Source organism: Centruroides sculpturatus, unplaced genomic scaffold (assembly GCF_000671375.1).
Source record: "Centruroides sculpturatus isolate CEXI.00-Female unplaced genomic scaffold, Cexi_2.0 scaffold1408, whole genome shotgun sequence".
NCBI classification, from domain to species: domain Eukaryota; kingdom Metazoa; phylum Arthropoda; class Arachnida; order Scorpiones; family Buthidae; genus Centruroides; species Centruroides sculpturatus.
Window position 1 is genome coordinate 5,904 of NW_019386477.1, and position 23,240 is coordinate 29,143.

Genomic DNA, 23,240 nt, shown 5'->3' on the forward strand with positions numbered 1-23,240 from the left:
TTAAAACTTGTTACTTAAAATATACTATGAATAATTTCAAAGCCTATTTTATTAAAAACTGAATTTTTTCTAGTTTAAACTCTATTTACTGAATAGGAAAATGGAACAGTTAGGTAGACTATTAACCTTGTGATAATAGTGCACAGGAAGTTTTTCTATGGAACAAAAAAAGACTATATAAACATAGTATCTATTCAGTATTTTCTTTTTTCTGTGAAATTTTCCAATTTAATTGTTGGAAAATTTTCATTAGAACTTTATCAACTTAGCAATTTTTAAACATTTTTTACATTAAAAGTTATTTTTATTTTTTAATCTTTAATTGAATAAATATTACATGAAAACTTAACGGAATTACAGAAATTTTTATTTTTGTAAAAATAAAAATAAGTATTCACAATGTATAAATTTTATTTTGTGAATTAATTATAATTTTTTCACATAAAATAAAGCTCTCTTGAAATCTGTTATTACATTGTTGCAATACTGTTCCTTTCAGTTAATTGTATTGACTAATGGCTATTTTATTATAGGTTAAGAAGCCCCTTACATGAAAGTATAGGAAGTCAGAAGATTATTTTTTGAAATTTGTCAGATTGTCTTGTTGCATTTTGTTATTACTGTAGCATTGTACTATTTCCCAATTAATGCAGTCATCTGAGTTATATTTTTTAGTAATGACTTTTTATCCTGCATAGTAAAAGAATTCTGTTCTAGAAGTTAAAAACATCCTTTTGTAATACTGTTATCTCCTATTCTCCTTAAAATACATTGGTTGTAATTAACTAAAATATTAATTTATTTTATTTACACTAACAGATTTATTATTATTAAAATAATTATAAACTTTTTAAAATATGAATTTGTATGTAAGTGTTATTTTCTCACAAATAAGTTTTATAATATTTAATTAACTTTCTTTAAAATTCATCATTTTCTGTTGAAATTAAGTTAGATAATGTTAAAACCTTTTATATTTTAAGATTTAATATTTTAGAAGATGCATAGAAATAAACAATAATTATATTAAGCTAAAGTGAAATAATAATCACACTTATATTTTATGATACTGTTTTTAAATTTCTTAATTAATACAGCTTAAATACTTTTAAATTATTAATTTAATTCAATTTGTTTAATTCAAATTATTGAAATATGATAATATTCTGTTTTCCCCCCTTCTAAAAGCATGTTTATTTATTAATTTTTATATAGCCCAGAAAAATTGGTAATTTGGTTATATAGTTGACCCCCCTATAACACTGTTGATAATTCCGTTTTATATGAATTCCATGTTATACAAGTCACTTAGATTTTACAAATACGTGAGCCGTTCACAGCCCGGCACACGTATTTGACTATAGCTTGATATTAGAATATTTTAGAATATGTTTCTGAAATGAATTTTTGTAAACAAAATTACAGCCAGTTAAGATAGTAAAAGAGATTTTTCTTTATACAATAATATTGTTTTAAAATTTCCATATAAAGTCAACTTTTAATGTCCAGCAAAGAATTTAAAAATAAATAACTTCTAAGTAAAGGTTACTTCTTATAGTAGCAAGACTAGCGATCTTTATCATGTCTCTTTTAATTATCCATAATAAACAGAGATCAAGATTAAAACAATCCACTTTATTTGCCTAATTTAACTATGCATTTTACTTTTCTGGCTGATATATATAACAGAGGGAAAGTATGGTGATCAGTCAATAAATGAACCCCCAAGATTTTTACACTTTTGGACTTGAGACCTTGAAATGTCAAGAAATGCAAAAAAAAAAAATTCAGGGGTTTTTTCTGTATGTATGGATGTTAGTGTGTTTGTGTGGGGAGCATGATTTTGTTCACTCTCTCTGAAGCTTAATAACCTGTACTTTTTGTTGAAAATTTCTGAAATTTTGCAGAGAGGTTTGTTTATTTTGTTTATTAGGGGGCTTGATGCTGTTAAATTTTGGTGATTAAAAGTCAAGGGGGTCATATGTATCTCCAGCAGGGTCAGACTTAATGACTATTTTACTCATTATTAGCATTTACAAATTTTTATAAAATCCATCCCTACCCTCAAAATTAAGCTTTTTGCAATTTATAATAGTTAAAAATATTAAAAGTTTTTTAAGTAAAATATGATAACAGATGGCACTACCAAATGTTGTCAGGAAAGTTAAGCAACTCATTGCTAGATTTTTTGGATTGGTAATTATTTGATTATACCCATTCATTTTAATAATTTTATTGATATTAAATGGTTTATAAATAACTTCTTATAAATACCTTTAAAGGCCATCATTAGATTATACATTCATCAGGTTATGTATTCAGATTCTAAATTTGAATATGTGATGATGGCTACTCTGAAAGTAGATGAAAATATTTGTTTATTTTCAAATTCATTGCTGGACATTAAATATTTGATAGTATTTGGATTTTTCATCTAGTAATGTGTCATTTGATATAATATTTCCATTATAATTGAATTAATTAAATATTATGGAAACAATAATCACATTTTTTCAAGATACCTTAATTAACATGCATTTTATTTTCTTGTATCTTTAGTTTTTATTAATAGTTCTTAAGTTTTAGCTAATAAAGCTATTTAATATTAAAAATGATCATTTAAGATAATGAATATTATTATTAATTTTATTTAAAAATTTTTTTTTCAGGTTGCTAATTTCAGCTTTCCATAAAAATGCCATCTGCTCATCTAATTTTGAAAGAAGAAGAAGCCATTAGATTAGTACTGGAATTTTTATCAAATAGAGAATTAAGTATTTCACAGTTATCAGTTGAAAGAGAAACTGGTGTTATCAATGGTGTGTATTCAGATGATATGCTATTTCTGAGGCAACTAATACTGGATGGACAGTGGGATGATGTTCTTGGATTCATTCAGCCTTTGGAAGGTATTGATAATTTTGATTCCAAACAGTTTCACTATGTAGTCATCAAACACAAATATATAGAGTTATTATGCATAAGATCGGAAACTGGACCTGTTCAAAGTTTAGACGTTGCAGTAGAAGAAGTTGTAAAATGCTTAAATGATCTTGAAAAGTATTGTCCTACAAAAGAAGATTATAATAATCTTTGTTTATTATTAACTTTGCCTAGATTATCTGATCATTTTGAATACAGAAACTGGAATCCAAGTAATGCCAGAGTGAATTGTTTTAAAGCAGTTCATCCGCTTGTAGAAAAATTTCTTCCATTCGATAAAAAGACAACTGTTAATCAGAAAATCTCTAAGGGTGATCGACTCATACAGTTGATAATTAAAGGCATTTTATATGAATCATGTGTTGAGTATTGCCAGCAGAGAGCGACGTCGTCATCAAATGCTTCCCATGAAATGCAATTTGCACATTTGTTAAATGGCACAGGCTTCAGTGATTCTGACCTAAGTTTGCTATCATGGTTACAATGTATTCCTCCTGAAACATTTTCTTATCCATTTGAACAGAAGACATTGAGTGTAGATGTGGAACAATTAGAAAAACCTTGTCTTGAAGCATCATGGTCTGAACAGATTCTAGTCACTCCAATTAAACCTAAAATTTTTCCGCATTCAGCTACTCCTTTTACAAGATTACGTTCTGCTGATTTTATGTCAAGATCACTAACACCAAATTTAGATGGTCTCAGTCAGAAAGGAAACATGATGGCATTCTCCATGGGTGATTTATCTCTCATGTCTCGTTCATTTGCTGGCTTCCATTTAACAGGCAAAAAGTCTATGATTACATCTGTGGATCGCTTGTTTGAAGCAGGTGATGTATTTAGCACTAGTTACAGTGATTTACAAGCAATTCTTGAAACTCCATCTCCAAAAGATAAAACCACATCACAAAAAATTAGTGATAAACAAAATCTGAATGACGAAGAAAATAAATCTTGTGGAAATAAAGAACTTGGTTCAGGGTTAAAGACACCTTCAAAAATAATAACTGATTCACAAAAATGTGAAAAATCACCAGTTAAAACTGATTCACAAACATCAGTAGATAGTGACACATCAAGTCAACAGAGTGCACTTTTACCTTCTGATACTTCTTCATCAGATTTATGGAAAGAATTCCAACGGCAGAAGCAGCATTTACTAGAAGAATTACAAGCTCAAGAAAAACAAAGGGAACAGTTAATGCGTGAAATTAATTCAGGTGTTTCATCATCATGTGTAAATTTAAATCATAACATTGAAAATAATGTTGTTAATACAAGTATTACACCTACAATGAACCAAGTAAATTATCCACATTCTGAACAACTCACAACAAGTACTCCTAAGCCTGTTGGGAACAAATTTGCAACTCCTCCTCCACAGACTTCACCAGTACTTCCAAGAAATGATGAGATGAAATCTGCTACTCTCAAATATTCAGGACCTGTGTCAAAAAATTTAGGTGTATTGTTAGAAAATCCAGAATTGCAATCGCCACAACCAAATTCTATTCCATATACAAATATTCAAACCAGGTAATTTATAATTACATATATAAAAATAATTATTATTATTTAAAAACTGATACATTTATTTTATATTTTCTGTTAGTTATACTAAGATCATTATTATAGATTATTACAAGAAATCATAAATGAGTTTTGTAATGATTTGTGTAATTGTATCAATAGTTAAGTCAAAGTAATGTATATGTTACATATATTATGTTGTTGTAAATGAATTTTACAACAACCTAATATATTGTATAATGATTTTTACTTCTGACTTTGAACATTTATTAATTTAATTTAAAACTCACATATTCAATCAAAATTGTCTCCACCAACATTAATACACTTTTTTCAATGCAATAGAAATGCATTAATGCCAATTTGATAGAAATCACAAAAATGAGAAGCCAAAAAGTCATTAAAGGTACAGTGGTACCTCAGGTTACGAACGCCCCAGCATACGAAATTTTCAGGATACGACATGAAATTCGAACATATTTTTGCTCCACGATACGAACAAAAACTCACCATACGACGTTACATTAGTTCGCATTTTTCATTTATGTTTGTTACCACAGTTATATTTTTTAATGTATTACTTGGCTTTAATTTGAGTATGTTTTTCGCGTTGGAACGAATTATTTGGTTTTACATGTAATCGTATGGGAAAAGATGATCCACCTTACGACATTTTCATGATACGATCTCAGTTTCGGAACGGATTAATTTCGTATCCTGAGGTACCACTGTACTTTTTATTGCATCCTCATTCTTGAAGACTTTCCTTGCCAAAAAACTGTCCAAATGTAAAAAATAGTGATAGTCTGTTGGCAAAAAGTCTGGAAAATAAGGTGAATTTGGAAGAATTTCATTTGAATACTTTCATTTTTATGATAAATAATTAAAGAGCTGCAGACCTCCAAATGATGCTCCTTATCTCTCTGAGTTCATGTTGTATCCATTTGTCAAACTTCTTGACTTTCCCTAACATGTTTACCATGTTTAGATGTCAAGAAATGGTTGAATAATGTCCAGTATGTTCAACCTTACTGTGATTTCCTGGACAGTCAGGTGATGTTCTGATTTGTTGATGGTTTTCGATTCTGATTTTTGAGATTTGTATTTCCAGAATGAAGTTTTTTAAACTAATGCCTGGTTACTTGCTCACTCACGGAATTTTCACCAAAAGTTTTATTGGTATTTTGGATTGTTTTGGCTGCATTATGTTCCTGCTTATACTTGAAAAAGAAAATTATTCAATTTCCTTTTCTTCCATGTCCTCAGAAAAGTACTCTTAAGCATGTGGAACTCACAATATAAATGAGATTACATTTTTAAATTCGCATATTATATGTGTGCTCTTCCAATTGCAAACATACAGCACTGTTCACATGGATAATGGTTGAACTACAAGACCTGAAAGTTTAAATTTTAAAAAATGACTATTTCATTTTCAATGACCCAATGTTATATATCTTGAATCAATCATTAACTTTTCAGATGTATATATTTAGTCAGTGAATAGTATGATTTTTTGAATATTATAAAAAAGTTTAATAACACTTACCTAAAAATGTTTAAATAAACTTTACTAAATACAAAGATTAAAGTATAAAAACAAAACACAGTGACAGTCTTAAAAGCTAAAATCAGAAAGCAATGACAACAACACCTGGTTGATAAGAAAGCTGGGACAAAGAAAAAAAAAAATTACAGTATTAGTTTTTATTAAGGTAAATCTGATGAAAAGCACAAAACAAATTGAAAATTTCAATATTCTAAAATCTTAGGCAAATTTGAGAAAACACACATTCTTACTTGAATAAAAACAAATATTGAATAATTGAGTTTTCGCTTAAAAATTGTGAAAATTTGTATGGAGAATTTCCCAAATTCTTGAACTATGTTAGAGCGAAACCGTATGGTATGGGGGATATCTATACAATGAGAGCAAAATTGTGTTGTAGAAATGCTGTATTGTATGAAGGATACCTGTACTTGCTTCTGTGGTAACATAATTTTAACTTACCCGATTTTATCAATTTTTGAATTTGGAATGCATCACCTAGTAAAATTGATATATATATATATAACTTCTAGTGGAAAAGTCATTTAACACACATGATTGAGTGAATTTTGTTAATGCTTTAAGTTTGTAATAGTTCAGAGTTTCTGTTTATTTAAATTAAAGAAATTAATTACTTCCAGGGCTATGAATCAGTTATAAATTAAATAAAGTACACTACAAAATGCAATATACTGTGTTAAGATTTGTCAAATGAAAAAATATTCACTTTTGCTCATCATTTAAGTTTTTATTATAAAAAAAGGTACTTTTTGTTAAAGAAAAATGACAAAAACTAAAGTAGCACATTTTTCACTGGTGGAATGTATACTTCTACTCTAACTGCAATCAAATTAAAAACGTTCTTAGAACAGTCCATTAAATTTAATAGTTTACTTAAACTGCAAATATATATATAAACACATGATAATAACATCACAAGACATAACTGAATTAATTTGTAAATTATTTAACCAAAACAATGAGATGGGAATTCTTTAATAAACCTATATATTGAAAATTAGATGCATAAAAAATGAAACCCATCAGTTTTAAATTAGGCTATTGTAATTTTTTGAATGTACGAGACTTTAAAAATAATTATGAATTTAATGAAATTGTTCTAAAAAAAATTTGATTTCAAATTCGGTTACAGTAGAAATGTGCATTCCACCAATAAAAAGCAGTTTAGACATGGGACATATTATTAGATTTTTGAAAAATAAATGTTAAAGCCAAACAATTGCTGAATTATATCCAACTATATTACTTCTACTAGTAGTAATAATAGTAGTAATGTAGCCAATATATGAAGACTATATAGTATATATGGACTTGTAATGAAGACTATATAGTATGTATATAGTCAGTAATTGTTCAGATTTAATATATAACTATAGAGTTTGGATATTTATATTTTAAAAATAATGTTTTTCAAATGCTGGTTTTTCAATTGTTTGACAAAGAAAATTTTTAAAAATTATATCCATTATTTATATTTAATTAGCAGATAAGCCAGGCTCTACCTGGATGAAAAGTAATAAGGAAAAACATTAAAATGAAAACCATATTAAAAGTTTGGTTATTTTAGCTTACCATTGTTACATTTATCATGAAATTCTAAGTGGAATACAAATTTAGGAGTGTAAATGGGTGGAAGTGTGATGATAAAGACAGATCAATTTGATAAATTTACTATCATATTAAAATGAATGATTTTTGAATATTTATGTATCCTGTTAAAGAAAATTATTTTATTTCAGTCATTCCCCTGTTAATGCATATGGAACCAATATAAATTCTGTTCCACCAACTCTCACAGGTCCTGGAATGACAAATACTTCACGGATAATCCAGAATGTTCCACCAACTGCATATAATGCATCACCTGTTCAAACTACTATTGGAGGTACAAGGGTGAGCATAATTTCTAACAATTATCATCAGATTTTAATACAATGAGAAATATTTTTTTGTGTTGTGTGTGAATTTTTATGGTTTTTCTTATCATTTATTTTCTATGGCTTTATTCATTGATTTTTATCATTGTTGACTGTTTATTGTCTAGTATTCTAATATTACTTTTATAATTTTTTATTTTTGCTATTAACTTTCTGAATTGGAGAATATTAANACTAATTATATACCATTCAAAATAGAAAAATCAAAAAGTCTAATTTGCATGAAAAATTCTGAAAAATAGATGATTACTAAATTTTATGTCCAGTAATTATATTATTGAACATATAATATTAAACTACTTGAAATGTTTATTAACTTACAAACTATGAATTCCTTACTTTATAGAAGCCTTTTTATTCTAATATTACTTTTATAATTTTTTATTTTTGCTATTAACTTTCTGAATTGGAGAATATTAAACTACTTGAAATGTTTATTAACTTACAAACTATGAATTCCTTACTTTATAGAAGCCTTTTATGAAAAATATTTCTATAAAGTAATAAGTTTGTTGTTTATAACATCTATATACATACAAAAGTCAAAATATGTATGTATGTATGTAAAGGATTCTATACCACTCAGTGTATCTGCACCAAATTTGGCTTATAGAATTATTAGAAAATGAAATATTAAATGTTAGAAAAGAATCCATACCAACATATATTTTATGTATATGAAACTAACTGCATGTGCCCAATGTTGCTTGGTCTTTTGAGGGTTTGGTGAGGATGGGTAGGAGATTGTGATAAAAACAATGGTCATAAAACAGTAATAAAAACTAAAATGTTCATTTATTAACCTGAGTATTTACAATAACAAAACTGCAAAACACAAAAACTTTGCACAAGTTTAAGTTAATAGGAATGGGGACACCCATAGTATTTTTTATAGTATGCTAAAAGGTATTTATGCCAAATTTGGTGCAGATACATTGAATGGTGTAGAATCCTTTACTATACATACATATTTTGACTTCTGTATTTATATAGGTAGTATAAACTACAAACTTATTACAAAAAAATTAATAATTTAAAACGATGGAGTCAGATTATTTTATCAAATTCTTATGTAATTGTATTGTAAAAACTTATTACTTTATAGAAATATTTTTCATAAAAGGCTTCTATAAAGTAAGGAATTCATAGTATGTAAGTTATTAATGATAAACATTTCAAGTAGTTTAATATTATATGTTCAATAATATAATTACTGGACATAAAATTTAGTAATCATCTATTTTTCAGAATTTTTCATGCAAATTAGACTTTTTGATTTTTCTATTTTGAATGGTATATAATTAGTAGAAACAAAAAAAATGAATATTTTAAGGACTCACACAAAAATTAGTTTATTTTAGAATAATTATCTTTTTTATTCTGTATAAATATATTTAAAAATTGCCATCATCGGTTAGTAAATTAAAAAAAAATATATAAAGATATTGCTTTTTGTTCTTGGTATAATTAAATTAATTAAAAATCTAATAATTTGAGGTAGATAATAAAGACTTATCACACCAGTTATAATAAGCACAAACACCCAGGTATCAATGGAATACATTTAATAAAAACAAGATGTATTGTATTCTAAATGTATTCCATTGATACCTGGGTGTTTGTGCTATTATAACTGGTGTGATAAGTCCTTATTATCTACCTCAAATTAGTAGATTTTTAATTAATTTTAAAAAAAATATATGCTTAAGAGTTTAATATTACATTATTAATAGGGTAAACGGTATAGTTATTTGGTACTTAAGAAAGTGTTTATTTTAAAAATTGTTTGATGTAACAAAAATATTAAGTAGGAAATATTATACTTATTGATGAATTCATTTTTTGCATTTTTTTTCTATTACCAACATATAGAAATTACAAATGTCACTCGTTTAACTCTTTAAGCTCTGAAAATTTTTTTTTTTTATGTATTTGGAGACAAAATTTTACTTCTCAGGTTATGAGGGGAATTTGTATAATAAAATTAGTTAAACATCTTTCCGTTAGGCCAATATTGTCATGAACAGTCTAAAACAATTTGGCTGATCTCATGTTTAAAGATTTAATCCAAAATTTGTCTTATTTTACAAAAATGCAAAGTTGCGTAATTACAGCCCACACCCAACAACAGAAAAACCTGGGGGTTTTTCTAGCTACTGACAGCAGAAACTTGTATTAATACTACCAAGCAATATTTCTAGAATAGCTTTTGTAGAACAAACCTTTTATCAAACAGGTTAAAATTTGAAATGGCTAATTATTGTCTGGTGGCCAATAACTTTATCATTTAAACTTAATAACTTTAAAATTATTCCTATTTAAATAATACAAACTTTAATGTTTAACAAACTGAAAAGAGATAAATCTAATTAGCCAAGAACTAATTACAGTAGAGCATAGATTATCTGAATGCCGATCAACTGAAACATCGGTTAACCGAAAGCATTCCAGTCGGACTGTGTCATGCTGAATCGAAAGTTTTCGATACTAGATTAACTTCTAAAGTATAATGGTTTTGTTTTTATATTTTTCAATATATTTATTTTGTTTGTACAAAATAAAGAAATCGTTTTTAACAATACAATAGCCACGATTATTATTATAAAAATTTTCGTTAGGCTTAACATCAACGAAAATTCATTGGGAAGCGATATGCAATGGAGAAAAATTTAAACTTGGGATATATTAATATACTGTTATTGGGATATACTAATATACTATATTAATAATGTATTTTTTTGTACATAATCGGTTTTCCGAACAACCCAGTCCCCAATTGACTCAGATAATCGACACTCTACTGTCCTCTTAAATTTCAAACATTAGTCAAACAAATATTTTTCTTTAGAAAATATTAAACAATTTTTGAAAATTTAAATTATAATTTATATATTTAACTCTTTTATGTTAAACAGTTTTAATAAAGGCAAGGTCTTAATGAATTTGTATTGAAAAAAGTTGAAGGTAAAGATATCTAAACATTGGGCAGGTTTAGTTTACAAAATAGACTTAGGAGAGTGCTTAAATATTTAAGAAACATTATATTTAATTTTATTGGAAGAAAAAGGAATAAATAAAAAGACAAAATTTAGACCTGTGGACTTGATGATTAATATAAAAAATTAAATTCTAATTATTAAAGTTTCTAAAAGGTAATATTTCTAATATCTATAAATCAAATTTACTATATAAGTATAACAAAGTACACAAAACCCAGTATGTATAAAGAAACATCCAACGATCGCCTAAATGATCGGGCTACAATTCCACTAATTTGTATTAATTATTTAAAATTAGCACAGTTGTAACCCGATCATTTAGTTGATTGTTGGATGTTTCTTTACTTGTGATTACTTATATTGATAGTAAAAAGTTAATGAAGAAAGAAACCTGTAGTAGTTTTGATAATTTATTTGATTTATAGTTCTGAATATTGAAATATGAATATTTGATTTATAGTTCTGATTTATAGTTCTGAATATAATTGAAAGTTGGGAGGATTTCAAACACAACATCAAAATGCACACAAAATGTATGCAAGATTGACAAATTCTGAATATATTTCTTTGATATTACTTTCAATGATTAAAGTTTTAATTCAGTAAATATTAAACAGAAAACCTATTTTAAAAAGTTTGTTTATAAAAACTCAATCAATATTTATTTCTACATAACATTAATGTTGAATGTAGTAACTTTAAAAGTTATAATTTAGAATTTATATAAAAAAAGATAGTTTGATTCTGATTTTCTGAGCAAATCATTCAAAATAGTAAATAACATTAAAAATATATATACAGTAATACTGCAAGAATGCATACATCAAGACTTCAACAGATAAAACAGTAAACTGTTTTTTGGTGTTATTTTAATGATTAATAGTAGGTCAGATAATTATATATTAATGACTTGAGGACTGAATTTATTATTTTTTTATTATAGATTTATTTGATTCAATAGCAATAAATATGTGTCTATTAAAAACTGTTTAATTGAACTATTTAAATTTTGTTGAATATAAATGTTATATCACATATGTTTTAGATATTTAATTAAAGATTATAACTGCATCTCTTTGTAATTGATTCTTTTATACTTTAGCAATCTCCTATTGCACAGTTACCTCCTCCAGATGATAAGAGACCACATTTTCTCCCCGTTACAAGATTAGAAGATGCACAAGCAATAAGAACTGGAGAATTTCATCCTAGTGGAAGATTTTATGCTATTGGATCTAATTCAAAAACATTACGTATCTGTTCTTATCCTAAATTGAATGATTTAAGGTATATAAACTTAACCTTATTTAATAATAAGATTATGTTTATATATATATATGAAAACTATTTTAATTTTTTGTGTTTTTAAATTAATTAATTAAATTGCCAGACTAACTTTTAAGCTAGAACTTGACTAATTAATACAGGATCTTTTAAAAAGAATGCTACCATTTTACATGATTGTAATTATGTTAATTATTATCTCAGAATTTTGTAATGTACATTAAAATATTGGAAAAGTGTCCAAGTTTCACATTTGCCCATTGTAATTTCTTGATGTGTGCACCTCATGTCACACAGCATACATCTAACTGATACTCAAATTTTTTCCACAGTCACTGAAGCATATCCATTGTCACTCCTCCCACTTCTCCTGCAGATTACTCTGTTGCACAATGATTAGTGATTCCAACTTTGAAAACTGCAAAACACAAAACACCTTCTCTTTTGTGGAGTCACTATTTTCATTTACACTCTTCCTAGATATAGGTGGGAAATGATATTCAGACAGTTACTTGATTGATTGTGTACATCACATATTTCTTAGATATAATAATTAACATATAGTAATTTAAAATGGTAGCATCAATTTTGAAAGACCCTGTATAATAAATACAGTGTAATTTGGTTTCAGACTTAGTTGTGTATATGTATTTGGTGTTTTCTTATCTAACACGTAACTGCAAGTATTGATTTGGCAGTATGGTTCTTTTATGATAAATTTATTTATATATTATTTCTTATAATATTTTACACTTCTCTACATGATTTTGAATTACCTTGTAACTTTGAAACAGTTTGAGAATATTTATTAAAATTATTTTAATCACTGTACAAAAATAGCATATTATTGTTAGTTGTAAAGCATGCTTTTAAGATATTTTCTCTTAATACAGTTGCACCCCATTTATACGTTTTTCAATATTGTATAAGTGAGAAAAGTGTACAACTGAAACTACTTTGAATTGCTTTCAGAATGAATGTAAACAACAAAAAATATGGTGCAACACAAATTAACACTGTACAACTGAATTTGTGTATGTAATTCTTAACAAAGTTTCAAATTATTGGTATGTAGAATACATTTGAACAACATATAAAATGAAAAGTAAATCCAGTCTAAAATTAAGTCATATACTTTCAAAAACTGATCAAGTTTTACTTGTTTTTTGATGGACCTGTCACATACTGTATCAGTATATAAAATCATTTGTCACCTTCCTCTGAAACTTGTCAGGTGAAAGAATAGTCATTCTAAAAGTTAGCTCCCACCTGACAGCAAGTAATGAAAATGAATGAAAAACTGAAAAGCAGTTTTTATTCATTTAGTGTGAAATTCATTTACACTACTAAATGCAGAAAGAGAACATTTTCAGCATAGTGAATTGTGGAGTAATTTGCTAAATGCTGGGGTCACCCTGGCTTTTTATAGCAATCACCAATCCATTTGCCAAACATTTTTATTCATTAATATAGAAAGTTATTTGACAGATTACTTTTTTGCTTACTGTGACTTTTGTATCAACCAGAATTGAAAGGATGATCCACACTATTAAAAAAGCAGAATTTTTATGACTATATTTCTTGATAACTTTTCAGATGTGCTAGTCACATTATAGAACAAATTTTACTCTTAATAAACAAGAATAAAGTCCATATAGTATGATATATTTACGTGGTATATATCAAATACTTTTTTGTCAAAACTGAATTCTTCATGGCTGCTCAGCCCATGTTTTGAAAGCCTTCTCAAAGTTAATCTTTTTTTGTGGACTGCTCTGCAGCTATTTGCCACTCCAATCATCAGATGATGGAAGTAATTGCCAGATAAATAAAATTTTCATAAATTATGAATTTTGCAACAGGCAGTGTGACTCCTGCTAAATTGGAAAACTACATAAACTTGTTGGAAACTGCATAAAATTTTCTTTGCTTATTATATTTGCTGGCATATGAAAAAGTCAAAGAATTAATCTGCCAAATAATCTTTAGCTGAATATTCTCCCTTGTCAGTATAGACCAACTTTAAGTGAATAGTTTTCTTTTTCACTTTTTAATAATGACTTGAAGGTTTTAAATTTTAAAGTAAATAATGCATAAGTAAGAAAAAGTACTGTTGCATACCAAAAGATACAATGTATAAGTGCAAAATTATATAAATGAAAAACATAACTGAAATGATTTATAATAGAGAAAGTACAGTTCAGAAAATTTTTAATGTATAATTGTTAAAAATATACAACTGAAAAATGTATAAATTGGATTAAACTATATGATTTATGATTAATAAAAATTGAAAGTTTTTGATATTTTTATATTTACAATTTATTTAAAATTTCAATATTTTCAGAGATGAACATATTGCTCATCAACCTACAGTTTTGTTTAAAAGATTAAAACATCATAAAGGTTCAATATATTGTTTAACGTGGAACAACAATGGAAATCTTCTTGCAACAGGATCAAATGATAAAACTGTAAAATTAATGAGATTTAATAGTGAAACCAGCAATATTGAAGGTAATTTAATATTTGTTAAAAACAATTTTAAATATCAATTTGATCATTTTGTTTTCTTGTTTAATATTGTATTTATCAGATTAATAAAATTCATGATATCAGTTTATTGAAGCTTTTCAAAATTTAAAAATTATAAATATATTTTAAAAACAATTTTGAAGGCTATAAAATACTATATCTTCATAATTCTTAATCTTATTTTAACTAGATATTTTGTATAATTTAAAAAATATATATATCTTTTGAAAACATTATTAATTCAGAATTTCAGTTTAAGAGGAAAACACATTTAAATGTAAAAATTACAATTTTATAATTTCTAATGTTTAAATTAAATTAGAAATGTTTTACTGAGTTTTATTATCATTAGTTAAGGACAAAGATAAAAAAATTTAATGCATTATTTCATTGTTTATGTATATCATGTAGAATGCTCATGTTGAATATGAGCTTGTAAAATTGTCTTCCTGAGTAATAATCAATTTTATTTTGTCATTAGTTACTGCTTGATTACATAAACAATGCTAACAAACTATTATGTATTATTATCAAATAAATTGTATTTGGTAATGACTGACAAATATTTTGGAATTGAACATATAGAATTAAAAATGCTAATTCTATTAATTAAAGCCAACCAATCTGCCTTATTATTGGGCTGTAATAAGACTAAAATTACTGTTATTACAGTCGATAATATGGAAGATTGTTTGACTTTAATTAAAAATTTGGTTTGTGGATTTATTGTTTATAATTAGATATTTTTACAACTCCTTGTTTTAAATTAATCAAAAGTAGTCAACTTACATTTTAAGAAGTCATTAAAGTAAATTTAATGTAAACATTCTTGAGATGAACTTGACTTCATCTTTAATTAAGTCATTCTCTTGAAAATTAAAAATTTCTGCTCACTTATCTAAAGTAAATGTAAAATTTGCAGTTTATTTTTTACTGTCTTTCCAGAATTAATTAATACTGATTAATTTTAAATAGAATTTTATATCAGAATTTAAAGAAAATTCACCTCTTTCTCTTACTTTCCAGTACTAACTGTTTAATAAACAAACGTTTTTGGCCACATTTAGGGACTTGCATCAGGTTAAGCTGATACAAAATTGAACCTGCTATATACATTCAATTTCACATCAACTTAACCTGACATAGGCTCCTGAATGTGACCAAAAACGTTTGTTTATTAGATAATTAGTGCTGCAAAGTGTGAGAAAAGCATGAATTTTATTTCAATGATATTCATGTTATATTTTAATTTTATATTTTAAGAAAACATTTTTTAAATTACTTACGTATTTAGTTATTTTAAAATAATTATATTTATAATAATAGGTAATGATGCAGAATTAACTATGCATGATGGTACAGTTAGAGATATGTGCTTTGTTGAAGATGCCAGTAATAGATCAAGTCTTTTAATTAGTGGAGGGGCTGGTGATTGTAAAATTTATGTCACTGATTGTGAAACTGCTACTCCATTTCAAGCACTGTCTGGACATTCAGGTAAATATTCAAATTTTAAAAATTCTGAAAATTATTTCTGTTTCTGACTTTTCTTTTTTTTCTTTTTTTTTTTTTCTTTTTTTTTGTATCATGCTTTTAAGATATTTTCTCTTAATACAGTTGCACCCCATTTATACGTTTTTCAATATTGTATAAGTGAGAAAAGTGTACAACTGAAACTACTTTGAATTGCTTTCAGAATGAATGTAAACAACAAAAAATATGGTGCAACACAAATTAACACTGTACAACTGAATTTGTGTATGTAATTCTTAACAAAGTTTCAAATTATTGGTATGTAGAATACATTTGAACAACATATAAAATGAAAAGTAAATCCAGTCTAAAATTAAGTCATATACTTTCAAAAACTGATCAAGTTTTACTTGTTTTTTGATGGACCTGTCACATACTGTATCAGTATATAAAATCATTTGTCACCTTCCTCTGAAACTTGTCAGGTGAAAGAATAGTCATTCTAAAAGTTAGCTCCCACCTGACAGCAAGTAATGAAAATGAATGAAAAACTGAAAAGCAGTTTTTATTCATTTAGTGTGAAATTCATTTACACTACTAAATGCAGAAAGAGAACATTTTCAGCATAGTGAATTGTGGAGTAATTTGCTAAATGCTGGGGTCACCCTGGCTTTTTATAGCAATCACCAATCCATTTGCCAAACATTTTTATTCATTAATATAGAAAGTTATTTGACAGATTACTTTTTTGCTTACTGTGACTTTTGTATCAACCAGAATTGAAAGGATGATCCACACTATTAAAAAAGCAGAATTTTTATGACTATATTTCTTGATAACTTTTCAGATGTGCTAGTCACATTATAGAACAAATTTTACTCTTAATAAACAAGAATAAAGTCCNAACAGACTAATTTGGATGAAGAGGATATCCATTAAAGCCAAAAATCCATTATATAATAAAGTAGATTTTCCGAATGCAAGTGTTAAAAAATTGACAAATCGTTAGTTTATCTGTTTTACTTGTGTACATATGTTTGTGTAATTAAAATTAAGTATGTACAAATGAGAAGTTTAATTTCACAGGAATGTTTTCTATCAGTTTAGAGGAACAACATTCTTGTAATAACAATTATTATGACATAACAGACATTGAAATAATGCTGATTATTAATTACATTTTTCTTTATTTTGAAAGTAGGCTTTTAAAAATCATAATACATTTATGCTCTTGTCATCTAATCTAGATCTAATTTTCATACAAATGGTAGCTGCATTAGAGAAAGCTATCTCAGAGTCAATACTAGTTGGATTACTGTCATTAGAGCATTGACAACCTTTTTATGATACGTTCCTTGTATTTTTTGCTTTACAGAATAATTCATTTCTTTCTTAACTATATCTTTCACACTTAAATTTACTTATATTACTGTTATCAGTGTCTATGCTTGTTTTATATTTAATTGAATAAGTTCAATTTCTCTTTTATTGTTAAATTTGACTTTTCTATTGTGCACTTTGTTCTTGTCTCCACATCAGAAGATGATGGTGGTGTAAGCAAATGAACACCTCTCACCAGAATCTGAGTTTGAACTAATTTCAGTGACATTCCCAGGTCTTGATTCATATTCATTTTCTGATAAGTGATTGATTATCTCCTATATTCCCATTCAAAATTATATTTTTGTTAACATAATATTGGATATTTCATGTGACATCTATTTGTTGAATTTCTCTGGGTTATGTAGATACTTTAAAATATCAGAATAAATAGTTTGTCTCTCTTTCACATGAAAAATAATTTTTTTTTTAGTTTGTTACACAGAAAGAATCCCATTTTGATACTTCTGTCAGAAATTCTAATGTTAGATCTGCAATGTACAAATTTGTGTTTTTGCAACAAGTGGTTTGACTGCTACTTTTATAGGTTGTAATAACTGCATTGTATTAGACAGCAATTCAAGTTCATTTTCAGAAAAAGTTATATCTAAACAATATCAATTAGACTTTTTCTGACAGAATTTCGGACTTATGAAAAACATTCCAGTACGGTCGACATACTGTTTCAACGTGTTTTTGAGTCTAATAGTAGAGATAATTCTTTTCCTAATTTATCTATAATATGCTTCTGAAGAATGCTATTTTTGAGTGGTGATTTTCAAAATGTTTTGACTACATTTCATATTTTCTTAATTAAAAAATTCAGTTTCATCTTGGAAAACATCCCTGTGAAACATAGTGTCGTCAGGACTTTCCTGTATCACTTCAAATTCTCCATCATCAGATTCATTGTCTGATATTTCAGAATCTTCATCATCCAGTTCCGAGTGTATGGGTTCAGTACTGTTTTCTTTAACATGGCCTTTTTTCTAAAAAATTTTGTTACTGCTAAGTGCACATTTGGCTGTTTACATTGACTAATCTTGACACTTTTTTCATCACTGCAGCTCCATCCGTGACAATTGAAATTGGCTACTCATCTTTACCACAACACCAGAGAATAGTAATATAATTACCTCTTTCTAACCTGTTACCGGTGTGTCTACTAACTCTTAACGATCCAAAACGAACCAAAACTAACGTTTTCGAACCCTTAAACGGTTCTTCTTCAGGTTTTTTTTTCAGGTTTTTTTCGAATCTCTGATGGAAAATGCAGCTCGTATTTTCCATCAGAGATTCGAAAAAAACCTGAAGAAGAACCGTTTAAGGGTTCGAAAACGTTAGTTTTGGTTCGTTTTGGATCGTTAAGAGTTAGTAGACACACCGGTAACAGGTTAGAAAGAGGTAATTATATTAATTGAAATTGGGTTGTTATAATCGACATTGAATTCTTTTAATCTGATATTTAAAAGTTCAATGCACTTTTCATCGCACATAGATCCATGTGTGCGAATCAAATCTAAATTCCAAAAGTTGTTACTTGCATGGAGATTAACATTTATATATCAACAGTTGTTAGGTGATGTCCATTTGTCACAAGATATACTGAAGGATTCTCCTCAAACTTTTCTCTCTGCTATATCTTTGATCATCTTTTTAATTGAATGGGGAGATTTAGGAAGATTTGCATATTTGCTTGCAAAGAAAAGTCAACTTGGGTCTTTCAATGTGCAAAATTTGGAGAATGGCAGTCTGTCAACTGAAGCCATACGAGGTATACTGCAGGTAAAGACTTGTCATTTTCTTTCTTGAAAAACATAGTTATTTTTTTATTAGATTCACTTTGTGCACTGTTTCTGGCTGTCTCTTCAGATTTTCTTTTCAATATGTTTATATCATGACGTCATATGAGGTGATTATGCAGTCCACTAGTACTTCCTCCAACTGCTTTGATTGTTTTAAGCAATTTGCACACTCCAGCATCTCTTTCTCTTGTGCACTTGAAGTATTCCCATGGCAAATTTTTACTCATTACTACAATAAACATAAATCATACTGTATTAGGGAAAATGGTATTTTCTATTTTTATATATTTTTTTATCTATAACTATCTTTATAATTTTATTAATGCATTCTTTTGTTTTTGTTTTAATTAATCTCTCAATAAAGATTCCGATATCTGAATTTCATGAAATATGATTCCAGCATCAATAAAGTGCACTCTAATGAACCAAAAACACACAAAGTTAAAAACAAGCTTCTAGAGTCTTGCACTTAATCCAGTTTAATTATGATTATCATTCCATTATGAAAACATTGATAATGTTTGTAAAGAAACTGAAAAGAATATTACTCACTATGTAAGTCATGTTTTCAGTCAGCATGTATTTATGATCTATTTTAAATCAAGAATTGCAAGAAGTTTCCTTTTGCATCTCAGCTATCTTGAAAGCAAAAACAAGATCAGTTTTTGGAGTATAATACAGGGAATCAAGTTATAAACAGACTAGAAAATCCCTTTTAGTAACCTTAAATTACAAATGGAATGACCCATCACCACCTGTACTGTTTTTTAGTATGGTATGGGGTGAGAAAAAAGGGAAATCTTCCCACAGGTATTTCCCATAGGAATTTTAGGAAAATTAATATCAGGTTAATTAAGAGGTCTTTTACCGAAATACCAGTGAAAAAATTAATATAATTTTCTTAATTAATTTTAATTAAGGGTATAATTTTTCTAATTTACTAGTAAACTAGTTACTGGTAATGCAATCACTATAGCTTATGTATTTGCCACAGTTCTGAGACTGTAGTAAAGAAGTACAGTAGATCCCCCTATAAGACGGTAGATACGTTCCGTTCTTTATGAATCAATTTTGTAGGAATCATAGTTTACGGACTACGGCTGTTTGAAAGGTTTTCTTTCATAAAATTAATCGATTCTAGACTAATTCGACTCAACATTTCCAAAATACGTATATTTTTTTGAAAATAATCCGTATAAACTACGTTATAAACAAAAAATTGTAGGATTGCTTACCGAGTGTGTACCGTTCGACTACGCCCGTTGCTAAAGCTTGGTTTCGTCGCGGAACAGCGCATCAAACCGCGGCCGCGATTTCTGATATTATTTTTCTGCGAAAACTTCGTTGACCTTTGGAGACATCCTTAATATAAATAATTTTTATGGCCGTTAAATAAGAAATGTTTCTTTCACAAGAAATGTATAAAATTACAGTACTGGACAGACGATAGGTCGCCTAACTCGCCGTAGCGTGACGCTAGACGGCGAAAAATATATATTTAATTATAATAAAGTTACAATAAATTAAGTTAATATATAATTATATATACAGTACCTAATTTATATATAATTAATATATAATTATATGTACAGTACCTAATTTATATATAATTATATGAACAGACGATACTAAACTCAATTTATCCGCCTAAACGTCCGTAGCGTGGCGCTACGGACGGCGGGAAAGTAGTTCGGCTGCCCGATGACGTTTTACGTATTATAGGAGTTATTTTTACCGTTGTTTACGGATACTGCCACAATTTTTATAGGAATCATAACTATAGGAAACGGTTTTATAGGGGGATCTACTGTATATGATCTAAATTGAAATAAATAAATAAAAATTTTTGGAAAATACATTTATTAAATACATATTGCTGTAAGATACGTCTACCAAAGTGTGTTTTTGGATTACAGAGACGAATTTACAATTGTAATATAATTAAATACATTAAATTTAATTGTATTTAAGCAAATAAAAAATAAATGATGTTCTTAAAAAGAAAATAAATTTTAAATTAAAAAAAAAACACAGAAATAATTTCTTATTTATTTGTCTTTGGATGATGATATATCAAGACACTCCCATTGTGATGTGAAGTTAACAGCAGTGACTATTTATAATTTATTTTGTATACTAGTACTTTCTATATATTAACAAGACTTATTATACTGGAAAATTATGGATTCAGATATCTAGTCTTACAGTTCAAAAATAATGTTCTTTATTTAGTTCACCTGAACACATACATTTCAAACGTGTGTTTCGGACTTTTTCATCCCAGACTTTTTCAAAAATCATTTTAAAACTAGATATCTGAATCCATAATTTTCCAGTATAATAAGTCCTGTTAATGTATAGAAAGTACTAGTATACAAAATAAATTATAAATAGTTAAAAAGGACAAAAAGGCATAATAATTAACAGCAGTGACTCTTGGATTTGATAAAAATAACCTGTTAATTTAATTACATATAGAAAGCATTTTAAAATTACCATGGTGCTAATTTTCATATATGACATACAGACTGGAAATTTTGCCTATTAAATCTGAAGTCTACTAAGTTGAGATTTTACTGTATTACTATATATAAACAAAAATGAATATTGTGCATAGAAATCAAAAACTATCATTAATTGATTGTTAAAGAAACAGTTTTGCCTTGTTTTCAATCTTTTAATTTGTCAGAACTAAGTGAATCTTGGCTCTATAAATTTGAACACTACTACTACATTTTTAGTATATATTTATTAGCATTATATATATATACTCCAGCATCTCTTTCTCTTGTGCACTTGAAGTATTCCCATGGCAAATTTTTACTCATTACTACAATAAACATAAATCATACTGTATTAGGGAAAATGGTATTTTCTATTTTTATATATTTTTTTATCTATAACTATCTTTATAATTTTATTAATGCATTCTTTTGTTTTTGTTTTAATTAATCTCTCAATAAAGATTCCGATATCTGAATTTCATGAAATATGATTCCAGCATCAATAAAGTGCACTCTAATGAACCAAAAACACACAAAGTTAAAAACAAGCTTCTAGAGTCTTGCACTTAATCCAGTTTAATTATGATTATCATTCCATTATGAAAACATTGATAATGTTTGTAAAGAAACTGAAAAGAATATTACTCACTATGTAAGTCATGTTTTCAGTCAGCATGTATTTATGATCTATTTTAAATCAAGAATTGCAAGAAGTTTCCTTTTGCATCTCAGCTATCTTGAAAGCAAAAACAAGATCAGTTTTTGGAGTATAATACAGGGAATCAAGTTATAAACAGACTAGAAAATCCCTTTTAGTAACCTTAAATTACAAATGGAATGACCCATCACCACCTGTACTGTTTTTTAGTATGGTATGGGGTGAGAAAAAAGGGAAATCTTCCCACAGGTATTTCCCATAGGAATTTTAGGAAAATTAATATCAGGTTAATTAAGAGGTCTTTTACCGAAATACCAGTGAAAAAATTAATATAATTTTCTTAATTAATTTTAATTAAGGGTATAATTTTTCTAATTTACTAGTAAACTAGTTACTGGTAATGCAATCACTATAGCTTATGTATTTGCCACAGTTCTGAGACTGTAGTAAAGAAGTACAGTAGATCCCCCTATAAGACGGTAGATACGTTCCGTTCTTTATGAATCAATTTTGTAGGAATCATAGTTTACGGACTACGGCTGTTTGAAAGGTTTTCTTTCATAAAATTAATCGATTCTAGACTAATTCGACTCAACATTTCCAAAATACGTATATTTTTTTG

General features: G+C 27.3%; 1 protein-coding gene across 1 annotated transcript in view; it reads left to right on the forward strand.

Annotated features, from left to right (window-relative positions):
* Positions 1-2,673: 2,673 nt before the first annotated feature.
* LOC111615101 (WD repeat-containing protein 47-like) overlaps positions 2,674-23,240 on the forward strand; it is a 49,075-nt gene continuing 28,508 nt past the window's right edge. Inside the window, exons 1-5 of the mRNA XM_023356496.1 lie at positions 2,674-4,479; positions 7,783-7,936; positions 12,082-12,266; positions 14,611-14,780; positions 16,125-16,295. Coding sequence (XP_023212264.1) covers positions 2,696-4,479; positions 7,783-7,936; positions 12,082-12,266; positions 14,611-14,780; positions 16,125-16,295 — 2,464 coding nt within the window. The 5' untranslated portion in view covers positions 2,674-2,695. The remainder of the gene's footprint in view (positions 4,480-7,782; positions 7,937-12,081; positions 12,267-14,610; positions 14,781-16,124; positions 16,296-23,240) is intronic.